General features: G+C 33.1%; 3 protein-coding genes across 9 annotated transcripts; 1 reads left to right on the forward strand and 2 right to left on the reverse strand.

Annotated features, from left to right (window-relative positions):
* Positions 1-391: 391 nt before the first annotated feature.
* On the reverse strand, positions 392-2637 carry LOC101207435 (putative 4-hydroxy-4-methyl-2-oxoglutarate aldolase 3). 4 transcript variants are annotated; one of them, XM_004148226.3, is made up of 2 exons: positions 2483-2637; positions 392-1075 (listed from the first exon to the last, which is right to left on the reverse strand). In XM_004148226.3, the coding sequence occupies exon 2, from the start codon at positions 1065-1067 to the stop codon at positions 567-569; it is 501 nt and encodes a 166-aa protein (XP_004148274.1). In that variant the 5' UTR covers positions 1068-1075; positions 2483-2637; the 3' UTR covers positions 392-566. The 4 variants fall into 4 exon arrangements, with proteins under 4 accessions (XP_004148274.1, XP_004148273.1, XP_011650460.1 ...); XM_004148225.3 differs by having other exon boundaries at positions 2458-2615; XM_011652158.2 differs by having other exon boundaries at positions 392-1078; positions 2458-2610.
* An 810-nt stretch (positions 2638-3447) lies between these two features.
* LOC101207190 (protein FERTILITY RESTORER RF2, mitochondrial) lies at positions 3448-10253 on the forward strand. The gene is made up of 5 exons (XM_004148224.3): positions 3448-3695; positions 6510-6581; positions 7963-8168; positions 9635-9704; positions 9946-10253. Exons 2-5 carry the CDS (start codon positions 6530-6532, stop codon positions 10140-10142), a joined length of 525 nt encoding a protein of 174 aa, XP_004148272.1. The 5' UTR covers positions 3448-3695; positions 6510-6529; the 3' UTR covers positions 10143-10253.
* A 1453-nt stretch (positions 10254-11706) lies between these two features.
* LOC101206952 (calcineurin B-like protein 3) lies at positions 11707-15505 on the reverse strand. 4 transcript variants are annotated; one of them, XM_031883361.1, is made up of 11 exons: positions 15345-15505; positions 15073-15137; positions 14192-14262; positions 13959-14104; positions 13638-13720; positions 13398-13457; positions 13141-13249; positions 12903-12955; positions 12724-12804; positions 12446-12558; positions 11707-12099 (listed from the first exon to the last, which is right to left on the reverse strand). In XM_031883361.1, the coding sequence occupies exons 4-11, from the start codon at positions 14071-14073 to the stop codon at positions 12042-12044; spliced, it is 672 nt and encodes a 223-aa protein (XP_031739221.1). In that variant the 5' UTR covers positions 14074-14104; positions 14192-14262; positions 15073-15137; positions 15345-15505; the 3' UTR covers positions 11707-12041. The 4 variants fall into 4 exon arrangements, with proteins under 4 accessions (XP_031739221.1, XP_031739220.1, XP_031739222.1 ...); XM_031883360.1 differs by having other exon boundaries at positions 15073-15180; XM_031883362.1 differs by lacking the exon at positions 15073-15137 and having other exon boundaries at positions 14192-14257.
* Positions 15506-17261: the final 1756 nt, after the last annotated feature.

The raw sequence follows: 17261 nt of genomic DNA on the forward strand, positions 1-17261 counted from the left end.
TCGCCGTCAATATGGTGAGTGCTCCATTATCCTAATAAGTACCATTTTTAAGTGTGCTATGTTGTGAGAGAGAAACAACAGGGTGCAACCTTGTGCTCCATTATCCTAATAAGTACCATTTTTAAGTGTGCTATGTTGTGAGAGAGAAACAACAGGGTGCAACCCTAGCAAGGTTTGTTCATCAGCAAGGTTTCACATGAGTCTTTTTTGTAATTATTGACTTGGTAACATCTTACTCAGTTGGAAACTCCTTTAGTAAGCTCCTTTAGTAAGGAGATTTTTTTGGTGGATACCCTTTAATTTATTCTTTCATTGTTTCTTTCGTTTGTTATTTACACAATTTTTTTAAAAAAATTCTAATAAGTAGCTTCCAAAACAAAGAATCCAACACTAGACTTTCAAATCACCCTTTCATTTAGAATCACAAATACAAAGTGTATAATGAAAGAGATAGCATAACTTAATCCAATACACTTGGAAGGAACTCAATAACAAAGCCTAAGAAACAAGCAATAGAAAGTGTTTTTTTTCTTCCTGTGATCTCCTCCTCAAATCAGGCTATCTATTCAAACAGACAACTCAAATTTGGACACCAAAATCCCATCACTATCAGCATACAACCACTCTCCTTCATGAATCAAAGTGCCACCAATTTGAAGAACCACATGTTTTTCTCCCATCCCTTTCTTGTTTGACTTCAGTGGATTAGCCCCTAATGCTCTTACACCAACATCACAATTATTGATCTCATCAACATCTCTTATGCAACCATTTACAACAATCCCAGCCCACCCATTGTTTTGAGCCAATTGCCCTAGATTGCCTCCCAATAATGCACATCTCCTGCTTCCATTTCCATCTATCACCAGAACCCTCCCCTCACCTTTCGTTTCAAGAAGCTGTCTTACCAAAACATTGTCTTCAAATACCTTGACCGTCACTATCTGTCCTGAAAACGCTCGTCGTTGCCCGTAAATTTCGAATTTCGGTTGCAGTACTCGGAGATCTCCGTTTGTGACGTGTGCTGCATTTGCATCACAAACATCTGCTGTTGCTGGAGCTGCCATGCCTTCCACTGCTGGCAAGGATATGTCATCAGTTAAGATATAGTTTTGAAGTAACTTTCACAGAAAGATCAGAAAAATGTAAATGTTATATTTCCTTCTCCAAACAAAAGAAGATTGGAGACAAGAATAGTCATTGCTGTTAGAAGAATGAATTTTCAAATGTTTTAAATCATAATACACTTCATTCTATTTTGGTTTTGAACCGTCAAACGTGTTGTTTTACGTTTATTACTATATAAACTAGGCGAGTTTACATGTAAATCTAACATTTGTTGACTAGTACATAAAAATTTAATGATATGTGTTCCGTTTTGATTGACTTTCTAATGCGTTTAAACAAGTCTTTCAAAGTGCAAAAAAAAAAAAATGTTTATAAATACTTAGAAAGTTAATCCAAACGGGTTAATAGACTAAATTACTCTCCACCTAGTTTAGAGACTAAACAAAACATTTTAAAGTTGAGGTACTAATATATATGATATCTGAAAATTAATGGATCAACGGAAAATAACTGTGGAAGTTGATGACTCAAACTAAGATTTAATCTATGTAATAAACTAAAGTTGGTCTCTTAATGACTCAAAAGTTGGAGTTGTTTGATAGTGTTGTGATATGGTATTGGTATCAACAAGAGATAAGAAACTCAGTTGGTTTCATATCAAAAGTCCAGACTTTATAATGATATGTTTGGACGTGATTTAAATCACTTTTTCCCAGGTCAAAATCACTTTCCTTCGAAATACTAACTTTGCCCCTATAATTAAGAATCTTTTTTCCTCCGTTAAGTAATTTGATAACTATAAAATCAACCAAACATAATAATTCAAAGTCACTTTTTAGAGTTTGAAACCAAACAATACGAAGGTATAGAAACCAAATTTAGAGAATGAATGTTACCTAAACCTCTTTTTTGTTTAAATTACTACTTCAACTGTCATTCTCAAACATGCACTTAGTTGTGATTAATCCCTTGATGGACAAACACAAAAATGCCTCAGCATCATTGCATCAATGTAAATGGATGGTACAAGTAAAATCATGGCTTAAACTCTAATTGTCAAGGTCAAACAAGCTTCTTCATCTTCCCTCTCTGTTCATATTAACAATATCTTCTCAAATTTAATGGAAGATGGTTTAAAATACTTCTCCCATGAAAAACAACTTTGCATAAAGACATAAAAAGACACCACCCCCAGCCAATTGAGGAAGGTCAAGTGTTCAAAGTACACAGATGTAACAAATTTTCCAAGGATGGTTTTCCAGAGCAGGACAAAGAAAAAAATTGGATTATCAAAGTTCTCAACACATCTAAGAACTATTTGAAACTCATGTAAACAGTATTCCCATGTAGAAGAAATAAAAGAAGATAAAAACGAGGAAGGAAACTCACCCAATTGAAAGGGAGAAGGGGTTACCTCTTCTGTGGAAAGCTAAGGCACAAAACCATCCAATAATTGTAGAACCGAACAAGGAGGGTGAGTCAATTTAAGCGACCCCATGGCGTAGAATTTTAGAAATGGCGTCAAGCTTATCAAGAAAAGGTGATCAAATAGAGCATAGCCTTGGTTCTTGTGCCCTGAGTCCTGACAGCGATGATCGTCATTGTTGGGCTTCAAGAAATCAATGGCTTGGCGTTTGATTTTGCAAAAAAAAAACTTCAATTTTGAAAGGATCAAACAGCCCATTGTTATGGGCTGGATTGAGTGTCAGCCCCAAAAATCAAATGAGTATTGGAAGTGGCAGTATGACATCCCATTTTCATACAATGGAAACCGAAATGGTTGCATTGCATAAATGCTAATTAGGCGTAGAATAGTATTATAACTAAGAACTACAATGATTCAAAAATGATATTTCTTCATTTGCTAATTAGTCTTCTCAACTTATTTTTCATAAATGTTAAAGTTTGAATACCCTTCTAAATAACTCTCAAATATTTATCAAACAACTAAATAAATTATTTACGACTATAATAATAAATACTATTTAAAAGTTTTCAATTAGGTAGTGGGAACAATATTTTAAAACTTCTAATTTGTTACAATCTTACTTTTTGCTACCATTTTTACTGTTTGACGATTATTTGCTACCATATTTTTTATTTTGTTATCAAATTAAAATAATTTACGCCACTAAACACATATTATTATAACTCATACTAAAACAGTTTACACTCAAACACAAACTATAATAACTTACATATTGTTTCCAAATACTCTTAAATTGTTTGTTAAAGTAAGTTTAATTTAGAGGTGGAATCCAGTTTCTCACCGTGTATAGAAACCATTATAGGATGGATAACACATTTCTCAATTTAAAACTATTAGTGATAATGAAATGATATTTGATGGTGAATTTTTTTAGTGTTATATTAATCTTTATGTTCTAGCTATTTAATGAAACATTAAAAAGAAAATAAACAATATATTATGAACTTTCTTTGAACATTACCCTTTCTTCTTCCTCCTGCCTCTATCCCAAAAGGGTCGTCGCCAGGAGCTTCACCGCCATAGCGATACCTTCCAGAATCTCTCCTCCTTCTCTCTTAAGAAAGCTGTCCAACATTACCATTTTCCGCTACTTTGTAGAGACGAAGCGCATATCCTCGGGTTTCTCGTATCTCAAAAGGTTCGATTTTTTTTTGCAATTTCTGTATTAATTGTTTCCCTCTATTCCATTCTTGAAAGATTATGGCCTTGTTTATGTTTATGGTTGTGAAGATTTTAAGTTCTTGTGGTAAAGCCCCACTCACTCTTCTTTGTTTCTTGTTCTCGTTGAATCCGAAAGAGTTTTTTTTTCTAGCATTCGTGTTGGTATTTTGGAGTAAGTAGGATTGGGTTTCTATGTGAATTTAGAGTTATTGCTGGAATGTTGTAACTTCAGAGTTGAAGATGCATTTGGTTTTGTTTCAGAACACGACTCTATTCGGATTTTCTATTTTATTTTATTTTTATTTTTTGGATTTCCGTGAAGAGGGAAATCGTTTAAGTGCGGAAATTTCTTGCTGTAAAATTTTTGGCTTGCAATCTTGTCTCTCCTGGCAAGGAGTTTCTTGGTATGGGGAATGCTTTAGGCAACGGGGATGGGATGGGGAAGCCTGTACGTTTCTTCTATGGAAGTCAGTGAACTACTTCTTTTGAGGTTTATGTGGTTGTAAATAATTTCTGTATATATGAAAAATATAAAAAATATCGACAAGTGTAAGAAATTAGAGTTGGTATAAAAATTCATGTTTTTGGTGTATACTTCTTAATTTGATTACAATTACAAGAGAAGTTAAAAAGAGATAAAAGTCACCAATTCAAGCACGATTGGAGTGATACCAAATTGAACTTCTGAATGGAACCAAACTAATCTGTGCTTGATACTTGATGGGTTTCGTTTGGTTCTATACCCAATGTCCAAAACTACTATGGGTTGCCATTGTCCCAGAGGTCAATAAGATCCCACGTAGATGGGAAGGACTTATGGGGAATGGGTTCAAGTGATGGTAACTAGCTACTTCAGGCTTAATTTCCTAAATTGGCTTGGCAAACCAATTCAAATGTATTAGGATTAGATAAGTGTTTTGTGAGGATAGTTAAGGCACGTACAAGTTGGTGTCGACATTCATGATGTGAAGGGAAAAAACCCCCAATCCTTGGTCTCAACTGGACTTTGGTTCATTACAGTTGAAAATAATTAATTTTAGTTCAAACCAATAAAACAATTTTTTAAAAAATCTTTGGATATTTGTTCCTTAAAGTTCCTGAAACAGCCCACCAAGTCCATAGCAATTAGAAAGGCATAAGTTAGAGCTAGTATGCTTGGCATGTATGGGGGTGGGTTACCTTGTTATGTAAATTCATAGAAATATTCATATGGAGAGAGGGTGATTGCTGTCTAATACAAAGTGTTAAAGGCCACATGGAGAAGGGTATTTCTACAGTGTCTAATAAGTTAATTACACAATGAATTGCTAGGTTATGAGAATCCAATCCGCGTGAATTTAAGGACTGCACACTTGCATCATTTGCAACATGTGTACCACTTAGAATCACATTCCACCTGAAGCTCGTTATTCAACTAGATCAATGTATCTCTTTTTGTGTTGCATGTTTTTAAGAACATAATTATTTTAGTTTACGGTAGGAGCAAAGCAAGTACTGGTTATGCGTGGTTCTAGTGAGTCCAATAGAGTAAGGCTATGGTTTGGGCTGGAAGTTTTAGTAGATTAGAATTTTGAAGGTAAAGCTAAGGGTCATAGACACCCTTTCTTCCCTTTTGACCAATTGGAGATCTATCATGTAACTTTATTCTCTTGGGCTTTGGCCTTATTTTGTAAATTTCATATATCGATGAAATTTGTTTCCTATAAAATAAAAAAAAAAGAAGAAAAAGGCACAGCTAAGAATTTTAATATCATTGTTATTTTCTTTAATTTTTTTTCTTTGGGAAGTGTGCATGTAGAGCTCCTTTGAAAGAGAAAGCAAAAAACTATTGAATGTAAAATCTTTATGTTTGAGTTTTGTAACAATGTACCACATTCTGCTTCACGGTGATGTAATTATAGTTTTCATATGGAATATGGTTATTAATTTTTGCGAGGCTCTTATTTTATAGTCCTTTTGGGGTGGTATTTCCTCTACCTCCTCCTCCATCATAGTTTTTGTATGGAATATGGTTATTAATTTTTGTGAGGCTCTTATTTTATAGTCCTTTTGGGGTGGTATTTCCTCTACCTCCTCCTTTTTTGTAGGACGGGGTGGTTTCTTTGGTGAGCTGGGTTGGTTTAGATTTATGGACCTTTGTGAGAGGAATCATAGAACCTTTTGATGAGGACTTCGAGTAACATTTGGTCATTTATAAGGTTGCATAGGCTTTTGTAATTACCCTTTCGGTCTTATTTTAATTGGAGCCCCCTTCCTCTCCTTTTGGTGGCTTTTTTGTTGTATGGTTGGGCATTTTTTCAGTAGGGAAGTTTGATAATTCACATAATAAACATACAACAAACAACCATCAATACCATCAACAAGCAGGATTAGTGTAATACTGTAAATGTCTTTTATTTTCTTTACTCCTTTTTTCTTTTGAGGTCTATGATAATTGATTTCCATCTGTATGAGCCAAAATGATTTAAGGTTTGAAACCAAATATTCTGTGCCTCAAGGCCTTCAACAACCTTCTCATGGATTTTTCCTGTATATATATTATTATATAAAGGTATAACCAATAAAAGGGACAGGTCAAATCCTCTGAATATATGCTAAAATCAACCTAATATCTATTCTATAGCTTCTCAATCTCCTCCTTTGTCCTGCTGTCATCCAAGGCAGGGCCTTCGCTTTACTTATTTATTTATTCTTTCAAGTGCACAGTTTGTTTGTTTACCTTGTTATAGGAAATTCAATCTATTCTCATTTTATTGGTGCATTCATCTCAGAAATTCTTTTACGGTTTCAGGTTATCATCTACCCCTGTAGATGGAGATGCTTACTACAAATTCTGGTGCGATGCTACCTCTTCTACCCCCAGGTACAAGCAATTAAATTTCATATCTGTTTATTGATTTGATGTGTAAGCGGAAATGAATGGGTTTTATTATAAGTAAAAGAAAAAAGTCAAGTACAAGGGAAAGTAAGCAGGATAATCAATAATGCCTTTCCCCTACCCAGAAAGGAGCATGTAAGAAGCTACCTGTATCTAATTTGATTGGAGAAGTAAGTTAATGTCAGAATTCAAACTATTTCACTCGACTCACTTCTGCATGAGGTGCTGTACTGTATACATTATACAATCCAAGAAATTGTCAAAAGTCTTCAAAATTTCCTTTAGGATTATTCTTTCGATCTAAAGTTAGCTATAAAACAGTTGTGGAAGGAATTCCATGTAGAACTCTACCTTTCTGTTCACTTTTCAGCCATCGGCTCACAAAACTTCTGGAAATGAGGGATCTCACATTGTTCAGAAAGCTCTAAAAACCTAAATTTGACATTATGAAAATTCCAGCTTTTAGTGGTAACTCAGTAGAGGAATTGATGAAAAGACTAGTGGTTAATTGGGTAATTAGGTATATTCTAGGTTAATTCCCTTTATACCCCCACTTGTAATAGAACTCTATAAATAGAAGTCTTCTCCTCTTGTATGAAGCACATTATTCATTCTAATAAAAGATTCACAATCTTGGAGAATTTTCCATGAGGTTACTTGGGCTACATCGGAAATAGACGGTCTATATAGGAAGAAGTTGACTTTGTGTTGAGCCCTTTCTAATCAGGTTAGCTATGTTGGTATCTGAAGTTGGGTTTTTTGTTTAGTTAGGTGACAAGAGAAGACTTGCAAGAGTGTGCCCTTAAATTATTAAAATTCTTCGAAGAAATGTTACATGCTCTCATAATAACAATATCTACATTGGTTTACTGGTTTATTCAGTTGGGGAACAAATAATTTAGTTGGTACAGATCTGTGCAATCTGATTGTGAGATAACATACATCTTGATCATCCTATGGAATATATATTTATTGACACTCAGTTGATTGGAGCAGTCAAGTTTCACTAATGGTTGCTAATTGTGATAACTTAAGATTTGTTCAATGCCTTGATCTTTGTTACATAATATGTCTTCATTTTGCCATCGTTAAAAGTTTTTTGGTGTTTAATGCATTACATAATATATGTACTTTTCATATAACCCTATGTTGTTTCCCGATCTTTTAATTTTCAATATATTTTGCTCAGACTATATAATAAATCTAATTAGCTTATGTCATCTTTTAAATTTAAGAACCATAGTAGCTACATGGTTTCTGAGTTATGAAGTTAAAAAGTAATGGTTTTTGTTTAAATTAGTCTTCTATTGCCATTATTTTGAGAAATGTTTTGATCTTTAGTTTTAATATTGTCTTTGTTAAATAGTGGGTCAGCATTGGGGAAGAATGAAGGCCAACAACTTACCTCTTAGATGGTATAGTTCGCAGCATCAAACTCCTAATAGTAGGAGACTATCAATGGTTGCTAAAGCAGGACCAGTATTTCTCAAACCAATTCCATCTACTCGGACGAAGGGAGGCGTTCTATGTTCAAGTAGAAAGAACAATGCTTTCATTTGTTTTGCTGCTTTGGTAAGTTTGTTCTTGTTAATTGGTTTCTCTTTTAGAGCTTCCTCATTTTCTTTCAGCATTGAGTTTGTCTGTTCTCTTTTTACTTTTCCTCAGCTGGTAATAGTTTTTTTATATCAGAAATATTATTGTATAATGTTAACTGTTAAGCTTAGAAGATGCCAAGGGAGATTTCCTAAAGGCTTACCAATTTATTGAATTGAGTTGGGGCTTTGGATGGTGAGGAATCATAGAGTTTTCAGAGGGGTGAGACGTACGGGAAGGAGTTGTTCCTTGATTTGGCTCTTGATGATTAAGGTCATTTCTCATTAGGGCGCCTTATTCATTCAGATTAGAGCAACATCTCCCTTTTCTACTTCTTTGGCTCTGTTTTTATTTATGCCTCTGTAAATGATAAAGCTTGATTTAATTATCAATATAGGTACTGAATCTAGGGAAGACTTAGAGAGCTTCCCTTCCCTCCTAAACAGTATATACAATTTTCACAAAATGAGTTGAGCAAAAAGATCACCTCTCTAGCTCTTTTCTTCTCTCTATGATCCACTGATCACGTCTACTCTATGCAAGCTTTTAAAAAGCAGTTGAGGTTTACACTTTGAGGCTTGCCTTGAGAAAAGTCTCTTAACTATTTTTTCCTTTTGGGCTTGTGTGTTTGTAAAATCGCACGGAGGTCCCTTGTTTCATGATTTGAAAAATGATTGCTGTTGAACCATCATAGGGTTGGCCTAGTGGTAAAAAAGGAGACAGTCAATGGCTAACTAAGATGTCATGAATTCAATCCATGGTAGCCACCTACCCATGAATTAATTTACTATGGGTTTCTTTGACACCCAAATGTTTTAAGGCGGCAAGTTGTCTAGTTAGATTACTCGTCTTGTGAGATTAATTGAGGTGCGTGTAAGCTAGTCCAGACAGTCACGGATATAAAGAAAATGATAGTGATTTGGCTAAAAAAATGTTAAGGTTTTTTTGAACTATTAATGATAATAGAAGATACGCTAGAGATATCCTTATATTTTTTTTATTTGAGTGGAAATTTGGGGGGTGAATTTATTTTACATTATTATAGGACTATCATGTCTAACATTATTTGGTCCTACCAATTTAGGATTTGTAAAATGTTTTTAATTCAATTTGATGCTTATGCCTCACCTCTTTGAGAATGAAAAGCTTCAAAATTGTTTTAGCCTTTCAAAACGTTGCGTTTATTATATTCACGTTACACAATTTTTTCATCTACCTAATTACCTAATCAATTAGTATCGATCTGAATGAGTGTTTGAAGCAGCATAACAGTCTGAGTGGTGAATGGATTTGATTTTTTTTGAATAATCAATAGTAAAGAAGAAAATAGTTGAAGACTTAAACTGAATATGTGAAAGAGGGATTTAGTTAAAGACTTAAACAGAACATTTGAAAGACGGATTAAAAGAATAGAAAATGTATATAATGACACTTTCTTTCTGCAGAATGCTCGATGTGCAGCAGAGCAGACCCAGACCGTTACAAGAGAGGCTCCTACAATCACTGTTCTTCCCGGTAACAATCACTTGCAATTTTTTTTTTTGAATAATATTAACTTTTAACAGCAATCTTCCTAGCAATAAGTTGCATATCACACTCTGATACTCCTTGCAAGTATCATGCCCTGCTATGTTCTTTCCTATTTGTCTCTCTCCCTACCACGCACACACGTACTTGCCATTGGCTATCGTAATGTTTGCTGTTGTTAAGCTGTATCTTTTACTATGCATTGTGTTACCTAGAATTAAAATTGCAGGCAAGGAGAAGTCACCACAATTGGATGATGGCGATTCTGGATTTCCACCTCGAGATGATGGTGATGGTGGTGGGGGAGGCGGTGGCGGCGGAGGCAACTGGTCCGGTGGATTCTTCTTCTTTGGGTTCCTTGCTTTCTTAGGCCTTCTAAAAGATAAAGAAGAAGATGGGTCATATGAGAATGATCGGAGAAGATAAATATACTTTGATTAAACATATAATGTAGATTCTAGATTTATACTTCAATATACAATCTCAAAATAAACGTTTGTTTCTAGTCATGTTAAAATCTCCATTAAATTTCTTTCATCCATTCACTTGCCTTAAATTTAGTAAAGACCGGCATAAGAACATAAAGTTCCCAAAGACATTTGGAATTCATGCTACTGACTTAAGCATAGTTCAAGTGATATAATGGATTTTTATCCTTGATATTAAGGGTAGAAATGGTGGTAGGCAAAACTAGGATTTCTAAGCAGGTTGAGGTTCTGTTTTTTGGTTTTTAGTTTTTTTAGAATGGAATGTATGTCAATTATTGCTAAGCTCATCGAATGAGTGGTTCTGTTTAAATTTTAGTATTTTTGTTGCATTAATTAGTTGAATGATAAAGGACAAAGGGTGATAATTTCTTAATGTCAGTTTTGGGTGCAAACTAGTGGCAAATGCGCAATGTCGATTTTGGTCGATTGATTTTTGAATGTTTTGTGAATTTGACGAGTTAGTATGGAAAAAGAGATTGAAGGGAAAAGAAAAAGGTGAAAAACAAGAAGAAATTTAGAAAAAGAAATAGAAGATAAATGGGGAAGGAAAATGTGAGAAGATATGGATAGAAAATTAATAAAAAGACATTAGTTTGGATTCAAAGTTGTATTAATCAAAACTTAGTTGTATTAATCAAATCTTTCAACTAATGACTCAAAATTATTGAACTAATTTAGGCTATTTATTGGTGATTTCAGCATTATTATTTTATTCTATTTCAAATCAGTTTAATATCACTAAAGAAGTCTTCTCGAAAAGTTCTGTGATTCTTTCTAAAATATAGAAAAATAGAGGAAGTTGAGTTGAAAAAAATCAATCAAATTTTAATAAGAAAAAGGGTAAATATATGTTTGATTTTTTCATTCTGTCTCTAATTTACATTAAGAGATTCTTGTAGATTTTGTTATATTTTTATAAATAGTTTTATTATTTTTTTTGTTATATTTAAAAAAATCGATAAATGGGTTAAATATATTTGAAGGGAATGTCGCTAATATGTTGACCATATGAAAGATGAAGGTAGGTTTGTTAGAGTAGTGAAAACAAACATTTCATTTTGTTAATTTCATATTTCATGTAAAGTGGCAAAAATCTTAAATTTTAGAGAATATGGTTAAATTTCATTTCAATCCAAGATCTTGAGTTGTCAACACAATTATCCTCATCTAAATCAACCTGAAAAATGCATTCCTTATTGTTTCAAATTTAGAGCAGAGGGAGATTTATGATATTTTTATTGAGAGGCAAAATGAACATTCCACATGCGTAATTGTCCTTATGACTCTTTAAGCTTTGCTTTGTTTCATATTCTTGAAAGTTATCCATTGTTCAAGTCTTAAATCCTATTTATTTGGTAGTTTACTTTCTCATCAATTGAAAATTAGTGGCTACAAATATCACATCACATCACATCAATATCACAATTAATATTGAAATTGAATGAAAGAACAAAAAAAAAAAAAAAAAAAAAAAGGACGACTGCTGATAATTCTTTACCATATGTTCACACAATTCAACCCTTTCGCTATATATTTCGACCATTTACTTTTTTGGCTCAAGAGATGCTTCATTGACAAACACTTCCATACTAAAAAAAAACTCAGCCAAGAATGCAAACAAAAGCAACCACAGGTCTGCCTGTCTCATGCTTAAAATACAATAATTTAGTCACAGAAGAAACAAGACCCAAAATAACCCAAAGAACAACCCATGCGAAGTGAAAATTCGATGTTTGCCCCTCTAAGAAGTGGCCTATAGAGTTTACAATAGGGCAAACCATGATTCAAGATACAATCGATATACTTTAAATGGCAGATCACGATCACGATCACAACTTCAGGTATCGTCGACTTGTGAATGGAAGACAAAGCTTGGGAAGGTTGTGGTGATGTCCCTGTGGAGTAAAGAAATCCTCAGATTACAAAACCATAGCAAGAGCCATGAAAGTTTTTCGAGACAGTGGACTATGAAAATACCCCCACAATCATTTGTTTGGCTATCATTGCTCATAAATCCTCATGAGTTCGGATTAATTTTTCATGTGTTTAATTTTGAAAATAAGCATACCTAAGAAGAACAGAATTGTGAATGATAGACCAGTTGTAGTTCATTTTACTAGGTTGGCGTTTACATATGTTTATGATGTTACACAAAAACAAACAAGGAAGTGACTTGAGGTATATGATTAATTGATTATTATGATTATACCCGATGTTTTGCTTCAACAAAAATGGACTTACTTGAGATATTGAAGGGTCATGTTCTTTAAGAGAGATGGATGCCGCATAACAAGGTTTCTCCACTCTTCTTTGTCGATCTTTCCGTCATGTTTTGTATCAGCTTCTTCAAAAGTCTGAAACATACTCCAAAATTTTAAAATATTAATAAAATTTAAAATTTCTATTCATAAAATACAAAAATTCATAAATAATTTCGAATAAACTCGATAAGTAAATTCATCAAAGTTTGGGGAAAGAAACAAAAACATTAAACAATGATAAGAAAGAGAGAGAAGTACCTTGTCTATTATACTCTCAATAACATCATCCGAAAGATTCATACCAGATTCCGCAAGAGTAGCCACTACCATTTGCTTCACCTAAGCACAACACAAAAATCCAGCTTTGTAGTAGGAAAGTTGGGATTATAAAAACTGGAAACTCAACTTCATCATAAGGAACAGGAACAATGTTTTACCTCTTGTCTCTCTATAAAACCTTGCTGCTTAAGATCGTACAATTGAAAAGAAACTGAAAACATGGCATTACAAGGTAAGATCATAATAAAACACAAGGGTTAAAATCATATTACAAACGTCCTAAACTGGCACAACAACTTCTCCAGATATTTTTACCATTTTTTTTTGTCCTTTTCCTTTTGTAAGGAAATGGAAAAAAGAAATCTCAATAAAATTTCCAAAGTTTACACAACGTACATTCAATTTTATCATCAATTGGGGCATTTGGATGGAATACAGATAATGCACGAGCAAACTCTTCGAAGCCCAATATTCCATTGTGTTTTGTATCAAATAAATCAAACACCTGCATTTAGAATCAAATAAGTAAAAGATTTATACAAGAGATATTGGCAAGAAAATGAGTCAATAAATGTAGTCCATCTAAGAAAGAGCAATTTTAATATCCTGCAGATATACATTATTAAATAAATAATACTTAGAAAAAATAGTACCCTATCAGCGAATAAGCTTTCCTTTTTATTTGTCTTGAACAATGCCAGTTGGAACTCCTCCTACAGCATAAAAGAACAAGAAACAACTTCAAGAATGAACAAACAAAAAACAGCACACACAAACTAACAAGGGTTAATAATTCTAGGAAGGAAAAGATGTCATATCCATAATATGGTAACGTTTTGCCCAAGGTACAAATCACAATATCCCTAACCAATAGCAGAAAAAGATGCTTATACCTTGTTAATCAGGCCATCATCAATCACGGCACTGCTTATCTTCTTGAAGAGCTCATAAAGTGCCTCTATTTCACTTACACTAACTGCATGTTGTAGAAAACTAACATCATTTAACAAAGTTCACAGTTTTTGTTTCTGAAAAGATAACAAATGACTCAAAGTCGTATCACACTTCATTTTGGTAGCCCAATTCATTTTAGTCACCAACTTCCAATTTTAGTTTTGGGTTCGCTGGACACCAAGTAGATGCAACAATATGAATCGAGTGCATTTCATAGGTATACAATCCACAATTAAAGGAATAAAAAATTAAAAACATACACACAGTCTCCCTCGCTAGAAGTTCAGGATCGTCAAGACCTCTTGATTGCTTATACAAGTCAAGATCACAACATCTTACTAAGGAAGCAAAAAATCCCCCTATGCACTGCAACATGATATCGCTTGATAATCAAAACACTCCATGCCTGATTAATGGAAGATGTGCATATGAGTTTCTCCTCAATGATATCAGAAAATGAGAAGAAAATATTGCATAAAAAGAGAGAGTAGACCTTTTAACCATTTCCTGCTTCTAATGACTTATTCAGATGCCAAAACTTCACATAACAACAGGAAACCTATTCTGGCCGAGACAATATTTTGAGTGCATTAGGAATTTAATAGAACAAAAGATAGTGCGTTAGTAAAAAAATATTTTCTGGGAAAAAAAATTAATAGCTCAAGTAGCTTTTCGATATTACATAACTTCAAGAACAAATAATAATAATTAATAAATCAATAATTAACAAAACAAAAACTAGCATCAACGACTTCCCAACTCAAACTTCCTCAGGGGAAGTTGACTATCCGTGCATCAACGCCTTCTCTTTTTCTTTTTCTCCTCTCCCTTTCATTAATGAATCACAATAATTTGATTATCATATGGGTTTTCCCATAGGATAAAAGAACTAATTTATAGTCGTCAATGAAATGTGAAAATTATGGTGTACCGCAGTTAAAGTGTTAAACTGCCTCTAATCTCTTGAACGAATCCAATAAGCCAAAGAACCATTTGTGGCATCTAGAACAATGAGAATGACGCATCTGGCATTGTATGTGTTAATAACCATAAAGTATGAGGTTCGAGTCCCCTGCTCCTATTGTATTTATAGAATTATGGTGATCTAGTTCTTGCATAGTTGATAGTCCTTCCACCACATAATCATATAAAAGAAAATAGTGATCCCAGATCAGAAAAATCTCTTCCAAGTATATGAAAATGCAAAAAAAAAACCTTCCACAAGCATTGCCACGAGCAACAAGAGAGCAGAATTTGAATAAAGCAAAAGGAAAATGGCCGCCGTAATTTCCACCCACAAAAAGGATTACACTCAAACAACTACCAAATGAAAAAAAAAAAAGCAACAATAGGCATCACAAAATGAAAACACACCACAAAGTCCGTCCCAACAATGGATCTCTAAATCCAAAACAGATCCGATCGCGCAATTCCTCACTCTAGGCCCCACCAAAAAACAGATTTCAAATTCCAAAAAACGATCTGCTGAAGAAAAAACGTAATACAATTGAAGTTCAAGAACCTTCCACCACCACCAGCAGCAGCAGCAGCAACAACAACAACAACAAAACCCAGCAATCATATTCTGTTTATTGGGGGAGAAATTTCTGTAGAAAAGCAAGAAAAGGGAAAATAAAATGGTTTACCGTATGAAGAGAGGTGCAGAGGGTGGAAATGAGGAGACGTTCCGGCGGTGGTGGAAGAAAAAATGCGATTCCGGGGGAAGAGAAAGAGAAAGAGAGAGAGAGAGAGAGATTGCGAAGCGTTCTTATAGCCAAAAGCTACGAACGGAAAACCAAACCAAAAACAATTATTTGGTTTTTTTTTTTTTTTTCTTTTGGGTTTAATAAATCAAATGATATATAAAAAAATATATATTAATGGAAGACAAAAAAATTGATGTTTTGTAGCGTTGCGATGAGATGGAATCATGAAAGGCTAAGCCCATATTCTTGCTCTTCCGATGATAAGGCGCACACTAAACGACCTCGTTTTCACCTCCTTTCAATAATATAATTTCCATTTTTCTTAAATATAAACAAACCCCCAATAAACCACCAAATATTTCATCTACTCATCTTCATTATTAATTCAATTTCCACTTTTCAAAATATTATTCTTATTTTATTATGGATTAGTTAGGTCAATCCATATGAGAGCAGGAAATGGGATAGGTCCCATTAAGCATAAATTGGAGTCCTCGACCTTGACATGGGTTGAGGCCGAGGGTGAGAGACAGTAAACCCAAATTAAAGCTCAATTTTCTTATACTCTCTCCTACCTCAATCACTTGATTAATTATATGTTCTTCATAGATCGTTTTGGGTTTGGATATCTCAAAATATTAAGAAAGTGAAAATATTCTATAAATAAAATCAAAACATTCAAAAGAAGAAAAGGAAAAAGTAAACGCGCACACACCCTTTAGGATTGGAACATGGGGACGCAAATTGGGGGAGGGGGTAATGTCATCATGCCATCATGCCATCATGCCATCATGCCAAGCATTTATTTTTGCAACGATGCGGGATAGGGACGTCATCTGCAGAGACAATTTTCATTAAAGTCTTTTTTTTTTCTTTTCGAAAGTTCATGGGGTTAATGGATTGCAACTAAATATAATTCCAAAAATGACAAATGTCTATGTATATTGTGATAAATATAAGTAATAGTTTATTTTAATTTATCATATTCTAACACAAATAAATTGTGATATTTTTTAAATAATTTTTTTATAAAAGTAACTCTAAGGAGATAACTAAAAAGAGGAATAGGGAAAAGTAAATAAATTTAGGAACAATTTGATAATAAAAGAATAAAATATGTACAAAATATTAGTAGATATAAATACAATGCAAAATAAAATATGTATAAAATATTTAAATTTATATTTAGTTCTTAAAACCTATTAATGGTAGATTCTATTATAATAATTTAAAAAATTAAAAAATTAGAGATATGAGATATATATGATATTATCGTACAACCCTAGCTAGTAGGTCAATTCCAATTAATATCATTAATAAAAGAAATTGAAATTTGTGTTTCAAAAGTGTATTATAACAAGCCTTTAAATTATTAATGATTGCAATAAACTTTAAATTATTGAAACTTGTGGCTACCCCATAATAAGATTTCCATAAGTTTGTGTATTTATTTAAAACCCTATATATATATATATATATAATATATATATATATATATATATATATATATATATATATAGCATAGCTTTAGCTTATTGACAAAATTAATTTTCTATAAAATAAATCCATTATGTCTCAGAGTTGATAAATAATGTAGACATATGGTAACAAATGAAATTACATTCTAAATGCTTGAATGCAACTAATATTTAAAATTAGGATTTTTGCAGAAATAACAAAAAGATTTATGATAGTAAAGCTTACATACAACATTTTCTAAAATTTGTAAAAGTAGCAAATTTAAAAGTGATGACTATCTGATAGTCCTATAATTACCGTATGATAGTTCTCTAATAACTTATGATTACCATCTGCTAGTTGTATGATATTACTAATTTTGTCATATTCGCAATATGC

The sequence above is a fragment of the Cucumis sativus genome, chromosome 3 (genome assembly GCF_000004075.3).
Source record: "Cucumis sativus cultivar 9930 chromosome 3, Cucumber_9930_V3, whole genome shotgun sequence".
Classification (NCBI taxonomy): domain Eukaryota; kingdom Viridiplantae; phylum Streptophyta; class Magnoliopsida; order Cucurbitales; family Cucurbitaceae; genus Cucumis; species Cucumis sativus.